Source organism: Vigna unguiculata, chromosome 2 (assembly GCF_004118075.2).
Source record: "Vigna unguiculata cultivar IT97K-499-35 chromosome 2, ASM411807v1, whole genome shotgun sequence".
Taxonomy (NCBI): Eukaryota; Viridiplantae; Streptophyta; class Magnoliopsida; order Fabales; family Fabaceae; genus Vigna; species Vigna unguiculata.
This window is the reverse complement of record NC_040280.1, coordinates 3442373-3462977: the sequence shown is the minus strand read 5'-3', so window position 1 is coordinate 3462977 and position 20605 is coordinate 3442373. Positions and strand designations below refer to the sequence as shown.

At 37.4% G+C, this 20605-nt stretch overlaps 1 protein-coding gene across 6 annotated transcripts in view; it reads right to left on the bottom strand.

Annotated features, from left to right (window-relative positions):
• LOC114173671 overlaps window positions 1-20605 on the bottom strand; it is a 30384-nt gene that overhangs the window by 5259 nt on the left and 4520 nt on the right. For 3 of the 6 annotated variants that reach the window (XM_028058181.1, XM_028058183.1, XM_028058184.1), the window contains exons 1-7: window positions 17406-17554; window positions 17204-17325; window positions 16757-16860; window positions 15390-15618; window positions 14953-15313; window positions 14430-14715; window positions 14268-14342 (exon numbers count right to left, since the gene is read on the bottom strand). In XM_028058181.1, the coding sequence (XP_027913982.1) occupies window positions 14268-14342; window positions 14430-14715; window positions 14953-15313; window positions 15390-15618; window positions 16757-16789 (984 nt within the window). In that variant the 5' untranslated portion in view covers window positions 16790-16860; window positions 17204-17325; window positions 17406-17554. Of the gene's footprint in view, window positions 1-14267; window positions 14343-14429; window positions 14716-14952; window positions 15314-15389; window positions 15619-16756; window positions 16861-17203; window positions 17326-17405; window positions 17888-20605 lie in introns of those variants that run through there. The other 3 variants (XM_028058182.1, XR_003602535.1, XR_003602536.1) reach the window with 3 other exon arrangements.

Genomic DNA, 20605 nt, shown 5'->3' with positions numbered 1-20605 from the left:
CTATTGTGATATTCAAGTGTCATTCATCTTACTAAAAAATCGTGTATTCCATGCAAAGACAAAGCACATCCAATTGAGATACCCCTTCATTAAAGGGTTAATTAGTGATGGTACTTTGTTCTTGGAGAAGATCTTTGGGTTAGAGAATCCTGCATATATGTTAGCCAAGGTGGTTATATAGAGAAGTTGAAGCTTTGTAGCTTTGCATAGCTTCAATTGGCTTTCATGGTTAATTCTTGAGAAGGCCTTACATTATTTTAGAGGTATAACAATTTTGATATTTACAAGATTTACTTTGGAGTGCAGTTGATGTAATCAGCCTCCAAGTAGGACATATTTTAGTTTGCAGAGTTTGAAGGGTTTATTAGGCCTAACTGATTTACTTACTCTACTTCTATAAATACTCATGTAATTATAAACCTAATTAATCAATCTGAATTATCATCTACTTAGGGATGTCAACAGGGCGGGTAGGGTACGGGTAGTAGCTCCCCTGTACCCGTACCCATATCCGTCGGGTATCCGTTATGCGGGTACCCGTCTATTTTTTTCATATCCGCGGGTATCCACGGGTATCCGCGGGTATTTACAAAAATATTTTAAAAAATAAATATTTAACCATAATTAGTGCTTAGATCAACAAGTCCCCTTTCTCCAATTGATTCTTGAAAAACAAACAAATAAAAAATCACTACCAATTTATATTGTAGTTTATTTTTGAATAAAATATTAAAGAAATTACTAACTTCATCAATGTCCACCTCTTGCAACATTGTATAAAGTTTCATGTTGTCCAATTTTAATCTAAAAGAGCCTTAAAACATAAGTTCAGTAAAAATTTCTAACAATCACTTAATTAAAATATCTAAGTAAAAGTGTTAATTTCATTACCTTCCATGTTGGTCCATAACCAGTCTTAGAGACACATTAATACCTCCACAGTATATAGAAGTAATTTACTCATTTGTGGGGTAAGAATCTGACCACCATTATTGGATGAAGACTCATAATGTTGTTTACTAATATATATATATATATATATATATATATATATATATATATATATATATAAGGTAAAGTTTAGCAGGTACGGGTATCCACGGGTACGGATACTATGATACCCGTACCTGCTCCGTTAACATGCGGGTATCAAAAATATCCATACCCACGGGTAGCTGGTATCCATTTTTAATATCTATTTTTAATATCCATTTCCTACCCGTTGCGGGTTTATCCGCGGATACCCGCGAGTACGAAATTTTTTGACATCCCTACATCTACTATAGTAGTGGACGTAGGTCATTTTGACTGAATCACATAAATAATTTGCATTCATGTTATTTACTTTTGTCTTGTAATTACTCGTGTGCGTCTGTGTTTGTGATCCCCAACAGATAGACCTAGAGATGATGATGCCTCTTTCAGTGACTACTCATGATAACGACTTTAACGCTAGCCACGTGTGGATTTATGAGTAAAGAGAGAACTCTAAGGCCTTTTAATGGGTAGGAATTAGGAACTATTTTTAACCTAAAATTTTAGTCCATTTTGTTTAAAACATTTTCAAGCCCATTTAGTAAATGGTGACTCCCCCTAAAGAAAAAAGTGACTTTGAAAACTATCATTGCACTCAAAAAATTTTAAAAAAAAGGTAACTCTTAAAATTACCACTGCATTGAAAACTATCATCTTTCTTTCTTATTCTCTTTGATTTTTCAAGCCATATATATATATATATATATATATATATATATATATATATATATATATATATATATATATATATATATATATATATATATATATATATATATATCCTTTTTCTTATTTTCATTTAACAAAGGAGTTGAGTCAAACAAATTAACCTAATCCAATCATTATAATATTAACATAATTTATCTACTATATAACCACTATTTTTTAATGTGATTATATTATTAATTACATTTTACATCTTTTGTATGCTATGTTTTATAAATGTTTATGAATCTTACTATTCACGATACGAAACAATCCGCAATATGAAAAATAAGCTCTCTGATACACGATGTGTGAGATTTAACTAAAATATACTCGAAGCACATGTTTTATAACAGAGGTTTGAATCCTATAACTTGGTGTAAATTCAATGGACATGCTCTTAAGTGAAGTAATTGATTGTTACTTATTGATGGAATTTTTAAGGGAATAATTTACTTGGGAGATTTAACAAATGAGACATGAGTCCAAATTCTTACATCTATCGTTCTTCGTTCATATTGTACTTGTTTGAGTAAATTACCAAGATTACCTTCGATTTGATATCACTAATATGTTTCCCACGTTACCATCACTATATTCCACTATTATGATCACACTATTATGAATATATAAAATGAGAGATGATGGTAACAAATATATTAAATTTAAATTCTAACTTAGAAATTCAACACTTTTTTGTTTTTCAATTCCACTCTGACGACAAATGATAAATTAGAATCACAACATCGTTTTTATTCTGACCAAATACGTTGGAAATGTGAAATGCAAAAAATAAACTTATATAGGGATGTGATTTACTTTGGAAAGTAATTGTTGGTTCCAACTAAGAGTTGGCAGATTCAGAAAGAATTGATGAAACTACTTGTTAGAAATGAGATTTTCCTAAAGTCTTACTTTCTAGAAGATTAAAAAAACTTGGTACTTAAGGAAGCTTGATTGTTAAGTTTTGTAAAACTTGTTTGTTAAGTTTTGGGGAAAATAGGCTTATATCTCTCTTATAAATAGGAGATAATCCTTTGTAGAAACATAATCCACTGTATTGCAGTCCATTCTTTGTCTTTCCCTTCTCCCTTAGTGTATCTTCATAAGAAAAACCCTCTTCTCTATTATTTTTTCTCTGGTTTTACAACCTATACAATTTTTCAGATTATACAATTCATTGATTTTCAAGGGTCTATAAGAGAGTGAGAACCAGTGAGAAAGCCATACACAAATCAGAAAGAAATACCTATAAGAAAGGATGGCATCAAGTAATAGTTCTTTACCTCCACCTACTATTTTTTAGGAGAAAATTATGATTTGTGGGCCGCTAAAATGGGAACTTATTTGGATAAAAAATTTCCTTTATGTAGAAATTTTTTTTCTAGGAACTTGCAGAACTTGTCAATGGTTTGCAAGCCACTAAGCAGAGAAAATCATTGAGAATGGAAGGAAATGTTGAAGGTTTTTTGTGGCTAACAACAAAAGCATACCTCAAGGAAGAAGTGAAGAAGGCGTGACCACCACCACCTCCTTAGAAGCTCCCTCAAGAAGGATCACTAGAAGCATATTTAAAGGGGAGTCTTTTATTCCATCATCTTTATCTTTGTTTTGCATCACTTTAGTTTGATTTCCCTAAGTTGGTTTCTAGTTGACTTATTTTGGTTGACTTGTTGACTTTGACCCCAAAGTTGACCTTTGACCAATATTAGATTAACTTAAACCAACATGCTAATCCTTGTTTGTCTTGTTTTGTAGGTAATTAAGAAGAAGTAGAGCATGGCTAGGTGGCACATGGGGATTGGAGCACATGGATGATGTGGAAGAGAGAGGAAAGCAAAAAGCATAAAGCAAAAGCAAAAGTAGACATGTACCTTGTCTCCTTTTGCCTTTTTGGTTTATTCCTTTGAATGCTACTTGGTCTCCTTCCCCTTTTGGTCTAGAATCCTCATGGGAATGCATCCACCAATCATGTTCACTCACTTTGGCCGAGACTTCACTAGCTTTAGGTTTCTAGTGTTTGCTTATTAGTCCATTCCATGTTTTTGTATTTGCTAAAGGACCCCTATGAACTCCTATTTAAAGGGTGCTCCTTGTCTTGTAAAAGGGTTGATCATTTTGTTTCTAAACTATTGTGTTTCAACCATCAAATTTCCGTGAGCTCTCCTTCCTAGAAGTGAACTCACCCTTGCCTTATCTTGCTTGCAAGTGGCGGCACCATCACTCATCTCTAGGGTTTGGTTGGCTTAGATCCCCCCTATGAGTGGCGTGCTTCTTCCATGCTTCATCTTATATGCTTCCCATTTTTAATGTTTCTTCTTTCATTTTGTTCTTTAAGTGTTGTTAATGCCGTGTGAGTTTTAAGTTTGAATCCAACTCTCTTCTTCCTTTCATGAGCTTGAGAAATGAACCTTCACATCTAGATAGCTTGCTATCTTAATGTCCAGTGGGAATTTTCAAAAAGCTTTCTTAAACAACTTTACATATTCATAACTCTAAAAGAAAACAAGATAATCCTTCATCAAGAAGTAACTATGAAAACCAATTTTTTTGGTGGGAAGAAAGGCAAAGGAAAGAATGAAAAAGAAAGAAACAAAAAAGGAGGTTGGAAAGAGAAGTTTCCACCTTGCTCTAATAATAAAAAGAGGAACCATACAAAAAGTTATTGTTGGTTTAGACACCAGTGCAGTAAGGACTTTTTGCCCCGGTTATTTTCCTCATTTTGTCTCGGGTCTGGAACCGAGGCATATTGGGGTGAGGCCAAAAGGTATCCCTTTTGGCCTTGGTTGTTACCCGAAGGCATAGAGTCCCTTTTATGCCTCGGTTCTAAATGAACCGAAGCCATAGGGTAAAAATATTTTTTTTAATTAAATTTTTTGCGGCACCACTCATGGCAGCAACACCATGCTCGAGCAAGCCACCACAATCACGAAGCAACCTGCACGCGGACCAAACTCTTCGACCACCACAGATTTGCGCAGCCACCATGCTTGCAACTCGCCTCAGCCAGCGCATCCACTACGACGAACGGTGTGAACGATTTCTTCGTCTCAGCGGCGACGATCTAGATCCGCGATTGGGGCTCACGAAGCTCACATTCTCAAATTCAACTTTGCCACATTAGGATAGACCTCACCACCCACAAGCCCAAAACCGATGCATTTGGTGGCTCCGGTGGCTGCCAATCCAAGGACGCGGCAACCTCAACCTTATGGCGCAGTGGGAGAGTGCTCGTCTCGAAGCGGAAGCAAGACTTGTGAGAGAGTCAAGGTTGCAAGTCCAGAACAACCTGGGACCCGGCTCCAACACCCAACCCGCGAGGCTGGTCCTCAACAAAATTACTACGCAACAACCCTCTCTACCACCCTGCCTCGACATCCTCAAAGCATGGCAAAGCTCATGGTCCAAGCCACAACCACAAACCAAAGAAAGTAACCCCAAAATGATGCATAGCATGTACGCCATGATGCTATCCACGGAAGACACTCTAGAGTCACCAACCTCCACGTTGTGCTTTCCGGGAACAACACCAACTATGCTCCCTGTCTCCAACAACAACAACATCGAAGTATTGTTCAACATGGAGAAGATGCAGCGGCACGCGAGGAAGAAGTAGAGGGGTTCACATTTTTGTGCCCTAATTAAACTATATGGCCTCCGTTCAATTAATAACCGAGGCATATAGCCCTATTTGGCCCCGGTTTAGTGCCACCCGAGGCCAAAGACGTAATGGCCAGTGGCATTTTTGAAATTTCTAGCCACGTTTTTGGCTTTGGGTATGTTCAACTGAAGCATATAACCATCTTTTGGCACCGATTTTTTTTAACCGAAGCCTATAACCCCTTTTGGCTTTGGGTTTTTCTTGAACTGAGGCATAAAAGTTGTCTAAAATTGCAAAAATGCCACTGCGCCGTTATATGCTTCGGTTCCTTGTCAATCGAGATCTATAAGGCGAGGTAAAAATGCAATTCTGCACTAGTGAGATTTGGAGTCAAATGTAAGGCATGTAACCAACTCGATCATGTAGAAAAGGTGTGCAAAAACAAGATAAAGTGACATGGACAACAAGTTCCAATTGTTAAGCACCAAGAGTTGATTGAGGCAAAATTGTTTGTTGCTTCTTGTTATTCTGCAAGCAACAATAGAGAAGTATGACTAATAGATAGCGGGTGCACCAATCATATGACTCAAGATACAGTTTTTTTCAAGGAACTTGATTGGTAATACTTCTCCAAAGTCATTATTGGCAATGTAAAAAGTGTTGATGTTAAAGGCAAATGAGTGGTTGTTGTTGAAACTCCTTCAGGTACTAAATACATTTCAAAATGTTTTATTTGTGCCTTATTTAGGTTAAAGTCCTTTTAGTGTGGGTCAAATGATTGAAAAGAATTATGATTTGCACTTTGAAAATATGAGATGTACCATATTTGATCCATTTTTATGTGAGATAATGTCTGTTAACATGAAAGAGAAAAGTTTTCCTTTAAAGTTGAAACAAATTGTTATGCAAGCTTTTCCATGCAAAGTAGACGACTCTACCTTGTGGCATAAAAGGATTGGCCATTTTAGTTACTTAACTTTAAGGCTAATGAAGTGTATTAATTTGGTGCAAAACATGCCTTCCATTGAAGAACATGATGATGTGTGTGATGTATGTCAATATGGAAAGAAAAGCAAGCTGCCATTTCCTACTAAAGCAAGTTGGAGAACTATTGAGAAATTAAAACTTATACACTAATGTGTGTGGCCTAATCAGTACAACATCCTTAAATGGCAGTAGATCCTTTCTATTGTTTGTAGATGATTTTACAAGGATGAGTTGGGTGCTTTTCTCAAAGAAAAGTCAAAGGTGTTTGATGTCTTCCAAAGGTTCAAGCTTATGTTTGAAAATGAGGTTGGATGCAAAATTAAAAAGCTTAGATATGATAATGGAACTGAGTATACAATAGGGGACTTTAAAAAATTATCTGAAAAGGTTTGAATTCAACATCAATTAATTGTTCCGTACACTCCTAAACAAAATGGTGTGTCTAAAAAAAAATCAAGCCAATTATGGAGATGGTAAGATGTTTGTTTTTTGAAAAGGATCTTCCAAAATCCTTTTAGGCAGAGGTGGTTAATACCGCTGCATACTTGCTAAATATGTTGCCTACCGAGCCTTGAAAGGAAAAACACCTTTTGAAGCATGGCATGGAAGGAAGCCTTTGGTGGAGCATCTCAAAATATTTATTTATGTATGTACTCTTGTTCCGGATGTAAAAAGAGAAAAGTTGGATCACAAGTTAGAAGTTGGCATTTTTTTTGGTATTGTTATAACTCCGAAGTTTACAGGATATTCAATCATTTGAAAAAGTAGATTCTAATTAGTAGAAATGTGAAGTTTGTTGAGTTTTCCAGATGGACAAAAATTCAAGAAGTTAATGATTTTTCAGTTAGAGGCACTTAAGCTGTTGCTGAAATTTATGAAAGGTGCAACTTTGTTGCACTTGAACCTAAAGAATATGATCAAGCTAATAAAATGAATGGGTGGAAATGTGTTATATAGGAGTAGATAAATATGATTGAGAAAAATAGAACATGGCAACTTGTAGACAATCCAGTTAATCAAAAGGTTATTGGTCTTAAGTAGGTTTATAGAACAAAATTTAAAGGCTAGATTGGTTGTTAAAGGCTATCAGCAACAACATGAATTTGATTTTTCAGATACATTTGCTATGGTGCAAGGCATGATACTACCAAGTTGCTAGTTGCATTGGCAGTAAAAATGAGTTGGAAAATTTATCATTTTGATGTGAAATTAGCTTTTCTAACTGCTTTGCTTAAAGAGGACATCTATTTTGAACAACCTAAAGGCTTTCTTATTCCTGGTAGTGAAAACAAAGTCTACAAACTTCAAAAAGCCCTTATGGATTAAAGCAGGCTCTAAAGGCCTAGCACAATAGAGTTGACAATTATCTACTGCATAAAGGGTTTCAACAAAGTGAAAGTAAAGCGACTATATATGTAAAAAGGTTAAGCAATTAGGTGCAACTCATTATGTCCTTTTATGTTGATGATTTGCTGGTCATTAGCAATAGTTCAAATTCTTTTAGCAAATTCAAGCATGACATGGAAACTCAATTTGAAATGACTGATTTGGGACAAATAAATTACTTTCATGAAGTGGAGATATGCCAATGTGATGCAGGAATCTTCAATGCACAAAGAAATGTTGAAGAAGTTTTACATGGAGAATTGTAAATCAGTAAACACACCCCTTGTGGCAAATGAGAAGTTATCACGTAATGATGCTAGTGGCAAACTAGAAGCTTCTGCTTATCGAAGCTTAATTGAAAGTCAATTGTATCTTACCGCCACTAGACTAGACATAATGTTTGTTGTTTAGATTTATGGATTGTCCTAGTCAAGTTCATTATCATGCAACAAAACGAGTATTGAGATACATAAGAGGCATAACTAACTACAGCATACGATTTTCAAAGGATGAAAGTGAGAATATATAGATAGTGATTGGGCTGGAAGTTTAGATGATGCCAAGAGTACCCCAAGTTATGTTTTCTCGTTTGGTAGTGATGTTTTGTCTTGGAATTCAAAGAAGGCAGATGTGGTGGCTCAATTCACAGTTGAGATGACTATATATTAGCCGCAACAACTATAAATCAAGCCATTTAGCTTAGAAAAGTTTTATATGATGTGGGGCAACTACATGATGAACCTACTGTCATATGGGTTGATAATAAGTCAACCATTACAATTGCAAAGAATCATGTCTAGCACGGTAGAACAAACCACATCAAGGTGGAATATCATGCCATTAGAGAAGCAAAGAAATCTAAAGAAATCAGCCTTTAGCATTATAGTTTAGAAAATCATATTGCATACATTATGACCAAAGCACTTTCTAAGATCAAGTTTGAAGTGTTAGAAAATGAGATTTTCCTAAAGTCCTACTTTCTAAAAGCTTTGGAAAACTTGGTTGTTAAGGAAATTTAGTTATTAAGGAAGCTTTAGTTGTTAAGTTTTGTAAAACTTGTTTAATTTTTGGGGAAAAATAAGCTTATATCCCTTGGAGAGAAATCCTTTGTAGAAACATAACCCATTCATATATTGCAATCCACTATTTGTCTCTCCCTTCTTCTATAGTGCATTTTCATAAGAAAAGCTCTATTCTATATTATTTTTTCTCTAGTTTTACAACCTATATAGGTTTTCCTTTACAACAACTTACACAATACTCTGCGCAAGATCAAATGATATGTGTAGCTTTGGTATAATAAGTTGCAGACTTGACTTCTTTCTACAATGTACTAGCAGGGTTATTGTTGATGGCAAGTGGACATGCATATTGTTGGGTTTTTAATAAATTTAAATGTATTAGCCATTGTGGGTAATTAGCCTAGGTAAGACTTGAGATTGAGACTGAAAATATATGAGTAGTAGGCTTATGGGACCACTCTCACTTTCTTCTATTTATAATGAAAACTTATACAAGTACACGAAAGACTAAGAGATTGCACTAGGACCCTAGGTGCATAATTAGATACAGTAGTAGACGTTTCCCACACTCTACACCCTATACATAGGGTTAATGATACTAACACTCCTCCTCAAGCTGGAGCATACAAATTGTATGAACCAAGCTTGGAACAAATGAACTCAATCCGAGGTCCCATTAATGACTTGGTCAACACATCTACAAGTTGGTCATTTGACCCAATGAACTCAGTACAAATTTCTTTGGTCATCAATTTTTCTTGAACAAAGTGGCAGTCAATTTCTATGTGTTTAGTTCTCTCATAAAACACTGAATTTGATGCAATGTGGAGAGCAGCCTGGTTGTCACAATACATCTTCATGGTCTTAATTTCACAGAAGTTAAGCTCTTGAAGAAATTGCTTTACCCATATGAATTCACACATGAGAGACGCCATTGCCCGATATTCAGCTTCAGCGGTGGATCAGGCCACTACATTTTGCTTCTTACTTTTCCAAGATATAACATTTCCTCCAAGGAGGACACAATATCCCGTAGTAGAATGTTTGTCAATAAGGGAGCCTGCCCAATCAGCATCACAGTACCTGGAGATTTGAACATTTCCTTTATCTTCATATAGCAAACCTTGTCTAGGAGTCTTCTTGAGGTACCTTAAAATACGAATGATGGCATTCCAATCAAGACATGGAGTCTGCATAAATTGACTAACAACTCCAACTGCAAAAGATAGATCAGTCCTCGTAATAGTGAGATAAATTAACTTTCCAACAAGCCTCCTATATCTCTCGGGATCGGAGAATAATTTGCCTTCTTCTATTGTTAACTTCTGATTTGGGTGCATAGGACTGTCTACTGGTCTGCAGTCAATCATGCGTGTTTCTTGTAATATATCAAGAGCATATTTCCTTTGAGAGATTACAATTCTATCTTTTGACTGAGCTACTTCAATGCCCAATAAGTATTTGAGGCTTCCAAGATCCTTGGTTTGAAAATGTCTACACAAATGCTCCTTCAATTGAGATATTCCAGTAGTATCATTTCCTATAATGACAATATCATCAATATATACTATTAGGTAGACACATTTCCTAGGAGAGGTATGTTTGTAAAAGATTGAGTGATCTGCCTCACTACGTCTTAACCCAAATTTTTGAACAATGGAGCTGAATTTTCCAAACCAAGCTTGTGGTGATTGTTTGAGGCCATATAAAGAGCGATGCAATTTGCATACCATACCAGACTCCCCTTGAGCAACAAACCCAGGAGGTTGCTCCATGTAAACTTCCTCCTCAAGATCACCATGAAGGAAGGCATTTTTGATATCCAATTGATGAAGCGGCCAATGACGAATTACTACCATTGGAAAGAAGAGGCGAATAGTAGTTATCTTGGCCACGGGAGAGAAAGTGTCACAATAATAAAGGCCATAAACTTGAGTGTACCCTTTTGCAACTAATCGGGCTTTGAGTTGATCAACATGACCAGCAGGGCCAACTTTAATTGCATACACCCATTGGAAACCAACAACCTTCTTGCCTAATGGGAGGGGCACGAGCTCCTAAGTATGACTGCTTTCAAGAGCCTGCATCTCTGTAATCATGGCTTGTCGCCATCCAAGATGACCAAGTGCTTCATTCACATTTTTGGGAATAACAACAGAAGACACTGAGGATAAGAGTGAACAATAGGAAGGCGATAATTTGTGATAGCAAAGAAAATTATAAATGGGATGTGGATTTCGAGAGGAACGAGTACCTTTTCTGAGAGCAATGGGCCAACCTGAATCACCTTCATCAGGAGTCGTGGTATCAAGAGACGAGGGAGAAGAATCTGAAGTAGGGGATTCACCATGTTCCTGGAAAACTGGACTATTCGTCGGGGTCCTATGTTGGAGAGAATCAATATGTGAAGATGATGGCTCAGGAGGACTTTGGTCGAGACTTGGATTGATAGAGACATTGGGAATATTGCACTCAACCACGGGAATAGAGAGGACCTGTTGTATGACATGAACACTTGAACAGATGGAGAGAAGTAAGGGGTCTGTTCAAAGAATGTAACATTGGCAGACATGTAATATTTCTTGGTTTCAAGAGAGTAACATCGATACTCTTTTTGAAGTCGTGAATAGCCCAAGAAGACACATTTGAAAGAGCGAGCAGAAAGCTTGTCTAACCATGGAGACATGTCATGAACAAAACATACACAACCAAAAACTCTAGGAGAAGTGTGAAAGAGAGGATTATTTGGAAACAGAAGGGACAAAGGGACCTTATGATTGAGAGAGGAAGATGGCATCCGATTAATGAGAAAACATGCAGTTAAGATGGCATATCCCCAATGATGGACAAGAACATTGACATGAAGCAAAAGGGTACGAGCAAATTCAACCAAGTGTCTATTTTTTCTTTCTGCTATACCATTTTGTTGTGCCGTATGAGGACAAGTAGATTGATGCAGGATACCATGGGAACTCAAAATGTTAGAAAAAGCAGATGAAAAGTACTCTTTGGCATTGTCACTTCTTAAGATTTGGATTACTTGAACAAATTGATTCTTGATTTCATTCAAAAAGGATGTGAAGATGGATAACAATTCAGAATGATCTTTCATAAGATAAACCCAAGTACATCTCGAATATTCATCAATGAAAGTAACAAAATACCTAAAGCCAAAAGATGAAACACGACTAGGTCCCCAAATATTAGAATGGATGACAGAAAAACTAGAAGTACACTTTGATTGAGACCTTTTAGAAAAGGTAGATCTAACATGTTTTCCTAGTTGACATGACTCACATTCTAAGGTCTGGATACTACTAAGTTCAGAAAACATTTTCTTTAAGTTGGACAGGTGAGGATGGCCAAGCCGATCATGTAACATTTTAGGATTAGGAGCTGCAACACATGACACTCGTGGACGAGATCCAAAATGGACTAATCTGCCCGCTCCATATCCTTCTCCAATCCGTCTCCCTAAGCCACGCTCTTGTTATCGAAAGTTACAAATAAATTCAATGTTTTGGTTAATTGACTTAAGGAAATTAAATTTAAGGGACAATTAGGGACAAAACAGACAGATTTTAAATTTAATGAGGGAGATATAATGGCTTGACCGACTCCCTTTGAGGATGTTTTAGAACTATTCACAAGGATTATAAAATGAGATTTTTCTTTAAATAAAATGGTTGAGAACACAGAGGTATTACCAGAAATGTGGTCAGAAGCACCATAGTCAATTACCCATGAATTGTGACCTTCCATGGATTGAGAGATGCAAGCAGTTGATGTACTTGGAGCTTGAGATGATTGTGCCAAACTGTTGGACTTGAGTCGTAGGTATACTTGATACTCGTCCTTAGTGAACTTGGAGTTAGTAGTATCTGCTTGGGAGACATTGGTTGTTTTGACAGGAAAACCATGTAAAGTGTAGTAGTTTGCCTGGGTATGACCCATTCTTTTACAATACGTGCACTGAGGACGCCCGCGACCTCCGTGTCCACCTCCTCTAGTTTCACGTCCTCCTCTTCCTCGGGTGGCGACCATGACAGATGGTTCCACAACAACAAGAGTTTCTGGAGTTTGAAGAGTTGGAACACGTATCATGCGGGCGATCAAAGAGTCCATTGAAGGAACCTCATAAGAGGTCAAAAGTTGATCTCTGATATGATTAAAGTCTGGATGTATAGCGCGGAAGATCATCACCATATAATACTTCTCAAGCTTTTTCTTCATTTCATATAGAGAGTCTACTTCCAAGAACATTCGAAGTTCTTCCACAACAGATTGAGCTTCATTCATGAACGAGATCATATCATGGTTAGTCATTTTTAGAGATGCCAACTTGTTCGTCGAATCTAGAGTCGCTGGATATCATTTGCATAGATATTCTGAGCCCTTTTCCAAAACGAGTGGCATGTTTTGAAGGCTTAGAGGGATATCAAAAGTCGTGGTTCCACCGACTGCCACAATAGAGCACATAGTTGGAAATCTGCTTGTTTCCACTGTTCAGCCTTTTCAGTAGGAACGTGGCTGCCATCCTTCTCGAGGTGGTCATGGTGTCCTTGACCAAGAAACCACATTTCCACGGCAGCCGACCAAGATAGATAGTTTTGGCCATTCAGTTTCTCTGAAGTTATGCAAGGGCTTCCAGAAAATGAAATAGCCCTTGCAGTGGCCATTTCGGATCAGAGAGATGAAGAACAATTGCAAATGTGAAGAAAAACAAGAGAAACCCTAAGCCCTAGGGTTATTTTCACAAGGGAGGCCTCAGGATCTCACTCAAACTAGCTTCTAGGGGGCTGAACAGATAGAGGAAGCTCCGGTGACCCCTGCAGTAGAGATGCGACAAGGTTCCGGCAGCGGGAAGGCAGCACGTGAGTGTCACGTGCCTGGCTACAGCGCACAGAATGGCGGCGCGTGGAGGAGAATTTTCCTTCGACACCGGCGGGGTTGGTTGTCGCTCGAATAGGCGATCCAGATCCGGTGGTCACCGGACGAAACTGTGACAGCAGACGGCGGTGGACGATGGTGGAAGGCGGCGGATAGTTGTGGACAAGGGCAGACTGGCAGAAACTAGTGCTGGACAGTGTTGGACAATGGTGGGTAACTTCAGATAGTGAAAAACCAAGCTAGATAGCCGCGGACAGCGGTGACTAGTGGTGGAGAACTGCCACGGACAACAGTGACAAATGGTGGTGGTATAATGAAAACTTATACAAGTACAATGTAGACTAAGAGACTACACTAGGACCCTAGGTGCATAATTAGATATAGTAGTAGACGTTTCCCACACTCTACACCTTATACATAGGGTTAATGATACAAAATATAAGCAATAATTATAATAGTAAGAAACTAACCGTTGTGAGTAATTAATGTACTAGTTGTTGGGGTCTAAGTAGTTAATGAGTTAGTCGTTTATAGCCGTTGTGATTACAAGGGACAAAAAATTGAATCCATCAATTGCATTGTGAATTATATGCAAAAACAAAAATTTAGAATAATTTATGGTATTTTTGTTTGTCATTTACCTGAGGAATTTCACCAACTGATTTTTTCTGGTTCATCAGAAACGGTTCACTATTCCGCTGTGTGTCCACCAATGCCTAAACAAAGTAAAGAACAGTTGTAAAATCACAATAGTCTCACTACTTTTATTTCATCCAATACTCAAAAAAATTTATTAGACTCACATTTGAGGGTGTTTCACGTAGAGGAATATAGAAATAACTTGGAGTTGGCCTTTCAACTGGTTGCGAGTTTGTTAATGATGTTGCTATTATTGGTATTTCTGAAGTTGAAACTTCTGCAACAAATTCCTGCTCTGGTTCTTCATTACTCTGAGCCACAATGTGGTCATTAGAAACAACTATTTCACCTCCTTTATCAACCGAGTTAGAACCTTCTTCGAAGGTAATGTTAGGCCCATCACCTTGGGAATCTGGTACCGTGTCCCCACAACTACACCTGTCTAACAAACTTAAATTGCTCGCCAAAGAAAAAAAACTCAGAAACTGATGCTATCAATCTTGTCAGAATTGCATATGCAACCAAATGTATATCTAAGGAGAAATAGAAAATCCACACAACCACAACATAGAGATAAAAACAGAAAATTCACAATAAAAAAGAAACAAAAACATTTTAATTGGACATCAACAAAGGCAATAAGATTCCTTCTTTACATTACACAGTGAAGAATTTAAATAGACATACCTCTTAGAATTCTCATCTATTTGTGTCTTAGCAATGTCCTCTCCCAGCTTAGGATCCCTCGCCACAACACGTTGACGCATTTCTTCTACCCATGAACTTTCAAATCCCACTTCAATAGCTTCTTCACATAGTTTATGGAACTCTTTTTCTCTTTGAGGAATCACACTATCCACACTTTCCTTCTGAAGGAACAACAACATATCTGCCAAAATCTTCAACCTCCAAGCTTGAAAGCGCTCACTAAACTTCTTGGAAGCATTCCAAAGATGAGGATATGTTGTTATTGCCTCCAGGAGAAGAGCAATTTGTGCATTATCCAGATCAACAAAATGTTTATATGCTCCCAGTCTTGCATGGATATCTGCAGAAGTTGTAAGAAGTTTGAGAGGGTGATCTGAAAACATAGGATGTGAATAAGAAAATAAGAAATTAGAAACCTGAAGAAATGTGAATGTTGTTGTTAGGAACAACATCTATTTCCTCTTGTTTATGCAACAGGTTCAACCCTTCTTCTACTTGGATTCCTGCCTTGTCTTCATTCATCTTATCATCTTGTTCAACTACCTCGGAATCTAGTGCAAGAATGTCCTCGCCACCAGACTCAATGTCAGTTGCAACACCAGTTGATGAAGATTTAATGCTCTCATTTCCTACGTCCCCAATCTCCTGTGTATCACAAATTGAAAATATACGATTGAGTCAGAGGCTCTAAAGTTTGAAAGGAGCTCTATTTTTTTTAATGTATATCATCTTGTGGTATGATAGTGGTTTGAGCGATTGATTCTTCAAGTGCGTGTTGGTTTGGAAAACCTTCTTCACTATTTGATTCCTAATACACCAACTTTCGTTTGAAATATTGCACAAGCATGTCAGGAGTTAGTGTTAATATTACAAAATCAATTTTTAAGTTTAGTAATATTACAAATTCTAAAACAGTAGTTGGTATTGCTAGGCTATCACTGATTCTAGAACTTTTCCAATAAATGTGGTCATCACTTTCATATTTACAATGCAAAAGCTAAGTTTGGTAAGGTAACTTTCATTGTGACTATACTTCCTTATTATGACTTTATCTGATGCAATTGAATTCTTTGCACCACTCAATATTCTGCAATCTGCACATGTCCAGAAGATTTGTAATTTGGTAGAATATTTTCGTTCCTTTTTATAAAAACGAAATGGAAATATGTGTATTAACCGCCATTTGAAAAGGAACATGCAATTGTCCTTTTTTCTGAAGCAGTGGAACAATTTTCTTTGTTCATTCCTTAGCTTTGAGTAGTATAAATAAACCACTCATTTCCTGATAAATTACTTAGCAGAATGTGCATTTGTTGGTAATTAAGGCGACTTCTGTTGATCTACCAAAGATGATTTAGTTTAAGAATTTTAGTGTTACATTAAGTTTATCCAAGTGGTCTGTGTCGGTTTATGAAATATATGATTCAATCATTTATTGTCCATCCATAAACTCCTATATATATGAAATGACCAACTAAATGCTAAACTGTCTTAAATCATTCACTTCCTCTAAGTTATTCATTATTCTATACTCACCTGTCACTGTTCGTATACGTTTTTTCTTTTGTCAACAAATCAACTTAACTTTAATCAGTGAAATATAATTGGCTGTTTGGACCACATTGTTACTGTAACACAATCACCATGAATTTCACATAAATGATCACTTTAATTTCTTTTAGAAAAAGGGAGATCAAATTTAGTACGATAAAATTGAAAAAAAAAATTCTAATAATGAGACAGAGTAGGCTATTAAGTTTTTCATAGATTGGTTGGTTCTGACCTGTGATGAAGTGAACTCATTCCTACCACTCATAGTAGAATGTTCATATATAAATCTTGCTATGTCATAAAAACCCCAACTGTGAACTCCAATGTTTCTGAAATCTGTAAAAATATATAGATTAGAGAATTGACGTGGCAATGAAACACATAATAGAGGGAATACAACCTCCACTTTCCATGATGGATCATTATATGATTAAAATTAAAAATAAAAGAAGATAAAAAAAGTTTCATGATAGGATCGATCTCTTTACAACAGTCTTCTTCATAACTAAAATGTCTAGAACATAAAATTAAAATTCTTGAAGAAAAAATGAAATTAATGTGTTTATTTTAACAAATTCAGGTGAGTACTCGGTTGAAAATTTGGAGAGTAACAGAATTGTCGTAAGCCACCCAAATATAAGTCATTTGAGGTAAATTATTCAACAACAAGTTTTCTAACCTTAAACTCACTCGTTGCCCAATCATTCCATATCCATTAAGAAAAAAAATACATTCCGCTTCAGAATATAATACGGATAGATTTTGCAAAGTGGGGAGATGGCTATGAATCCAATTTGGATCCTGCAGGACATTAAGAGGAAATGCTAAAAAATGTAAACATAAACCAAAAAATGTAAATATAAAAATAAAGACAACCCTACCTTCCTATTTATGCTGATCGGCTCTCTTGAATCCGTAGGAAGCGTCAAATAACCAACACCATTATAAAAAGGAAAGGAACATTTGTGACAATAAAAGTCCTTCAAAGAAGGACACGTCACAGTGAGAGTGTTGGTAGCACAAATACTAACAAAGTTTGGTAGATAATCAAGAGAGAGTATTTCCAATGCAGAGAATTGAATATGAATCTCTTTATAATCCTGATTTTCTAAGGGATATTGGCCAAACATATATTTCAATTGGCCACAAAAACGCACTGAGAGCTTTCTTAAGTTAGGAAAGATAGCTTTTAGAATCTCTGTGTCATATTCTTCACCACTGTCTACAATGTTCACCAGTCCATCACAGTCTTCTATGAACAATTCTTCCAAAGAAGTCAAGCTCTTAGTTGTAGATGCTGTAAAAATTGAGCCTAACTTCGGACAATGTGTTATCCTAAGCCTTGCAAGGTTGGATAAAGTCCCTAAAAATAATCGATTAATAATGATCAAAACAATTATACAGGACAATTTTTTTGAAATAATATTACAGTTAACAAACAACTTCAAATGAAAATATAATTGTCTTTAATTTTGAATAAGACCAATTTTGCTTGTAGTCTATTAACAAGTAATTGGTTTAAGTAAAACTAGATTAATAATGTCTTCAGTTTGAAGCTTACCAATGGAAAATAAAACTAGATTAATAAAATTACTATGCTTAAAATTTTCGTATACAATAACATATTCACAATTTTCATGTAACTTACTAATAAGTTGGAACCTACATGTGTCACAAATTTGAACTAAGCAGTAACATGTACACGGTTAGGTAAACTTAAATGTGGGTAGTTGGAAGTTGCTATATTAATTGTCAAGGAGATTGCAAAAGGTTGAGAGTGGGTTTTAGCTATGATTAAGCATGCAATAGAGTTCATTAATTTTTGAGTTAGGTAGTGTTATATTTAATGAATGTAGTTGAAGGGTCATGTCCAAAGGCCTATAAAAGGACCATGTAGTGCTTCATTTCAACACACAACAAATCTGAATACAAAGAGTGTTTATCCAGAGAGACTTGTTTGTCAACAAATTGGCATCAGAGCTTGAGAGCCTGAGTGTTTGAGTGAGTTAGAGAGTTTGATCGAGATGGCCAACTTAGCTAACAGCATGCCCCTGCCGAAGTTATCAAAAGGCGTCAGCTATGATAACTGGAGCCTGCAGATGAAGGCTCTCCTTGGTTCCCAAGAAGTATGGGAGGTGGTCGAAAATGGGCACCAAGAACCAGAGGATATTGGAGAAATGACGATAGCCCAGATTGCTACGTTAAAAGCAACACGAGCAAAGGACAAAACGGCTTTGTACGTGCTGTACCGAGCTGTTGATGAGTCCGGCTTTGAGAAGATAGCAAATGTTATGTCTTCAAAAGAAGCGTGGGATATTCTGGAGAAGGCATACAAAGGGGATAACCGTGTGAAGCAAGTTCGGCTTCAAACTCTCAAAGGCGAGCTTGAAAGGATGAGGATGAAGGAAGATGAAGGGGTTGCCGAGTACGTCTCCCGAGTTGAGACCGTAGCGAATCAGCTCGGTAGAAATGGAGAGACGTTGCCCGCTTGCCGAGTGGTGGAGAAAATCTTGAGGTCGTTAACCGACGACTTCGAGAATATAGTTTGCGCAATAGAGGAATCAAAGGACTTGACAGCGCTCTCGGTGGAAGAGCTTGCTGGGTCGCTTGAAGCGCATGAGCAGCGGAGAAGGAAGAAGAAGGAGGAGTCCCTTGATCAAGCACTCCAAGCAAAGGCAACCATTAGGGAGAAGAAGGTTCCTTATACTCAGAACACTCGAGGCCGAGGTGGTAGAGGAAGAGGAGGATATGAAAGAGGTCAAGAACAGGTCGGCCAACAAAATTGGCGTGGACGAGGACAAGGTGGAGGTCGTGGTGGTAGAGGCCGAGGAGGTCATTCGAATAACTCAAGAGTTGAGTGCTTCAAATGTGGTAAGTACGGTCATTTTGCTAAAGACTGCTACTCAGGAGTCAAATGTTACAATTGTGGGAAGGTTGGACATTTCGCAAAGGACTGTCGATCTGAAAGCAAGAAGGAAACGAACTTCCTTTCTGAGGATGCTGAGGAAGAAGGAATATTGATGATGTCCAGGAGATCAGGTGCCGAGCTAAGTCCGAGCTGTTCTGACAACTCAGTTTGGTACCTTGATACAGGAGCAAGCAACCACATGTGTGGTGATGAGAATCTTTTTAAGGAGCTCACCAAAGTTGACGCTGGACACGTATCATTTGGAGATGCATCAAAGGTGGCAGTAAAAGGTCAGGGTACAATTTGGTACCTACAGAAGAACAACCGAGTTGGAGAAATCATATATGTGTACTATGTACCCGATCTGAAGAGCAACATATTGAGCATGGGCCAGCTGATGGAGAAAGGCTACTCGGTTTTGATAAAAGACCGAGTACTATACTTGAAAGACAAGTCGGATCGATTGATTGCCCGAGTAGAGATGAAGAAGAACAGGATGTACAAGCTGGACTTGAAAATAGTCCAAGAGAGGTGCTTGAAACTTGATGTGAAGGATGAAGCTATGATGTGGCACTTCTGGTTTGGCCACTTTCATTTTGGTGGACTAGCCGAGTTGGTGAAAAAGGAGATGGTGCGAGGACTCCCGACGGCGGAGTTTGAAAAGAAATTTTGTGAAGAGTGCGTGCTCGGGAAGCATCCAAGGACCTCATTTCCGAGGACTGCCGAGTACCGGGCAAAGGAACAACTCAGATTAATTCACACAGACATTTATGGACCAATTACCCCTGAATCTTTCAGTAGGAAAAGGTATTTCATTTCTTTCATAGATGATTTTTCAAGAAAAACATGGGTGTATTTTTTGAAGAAGAAATCCGAGGTGTTCCAAGTGTTTAAAAGGTTCAAAGCAATGGTTGAAAAGGAGACCAACATGCCTATCAAATATGTTAGGTCTGACCGAGGAGGCGAGTTCATCTCATCCGAGCTCATGAAGTATTGTGAGGAGCAAGGAATAAGGAGATTTCTGACAGCACCATACTCACCCCAACAGAATGGAGTAGCTGAGAGGAAAAATCGAACCATACTTGACATGGTTCGTACAATGTTGAAAAGCAAGAACGTACCTAAGGAGTTTTGGGCGGAAGTAGTGCAATGTGTCATCTATGTGCAAAATAG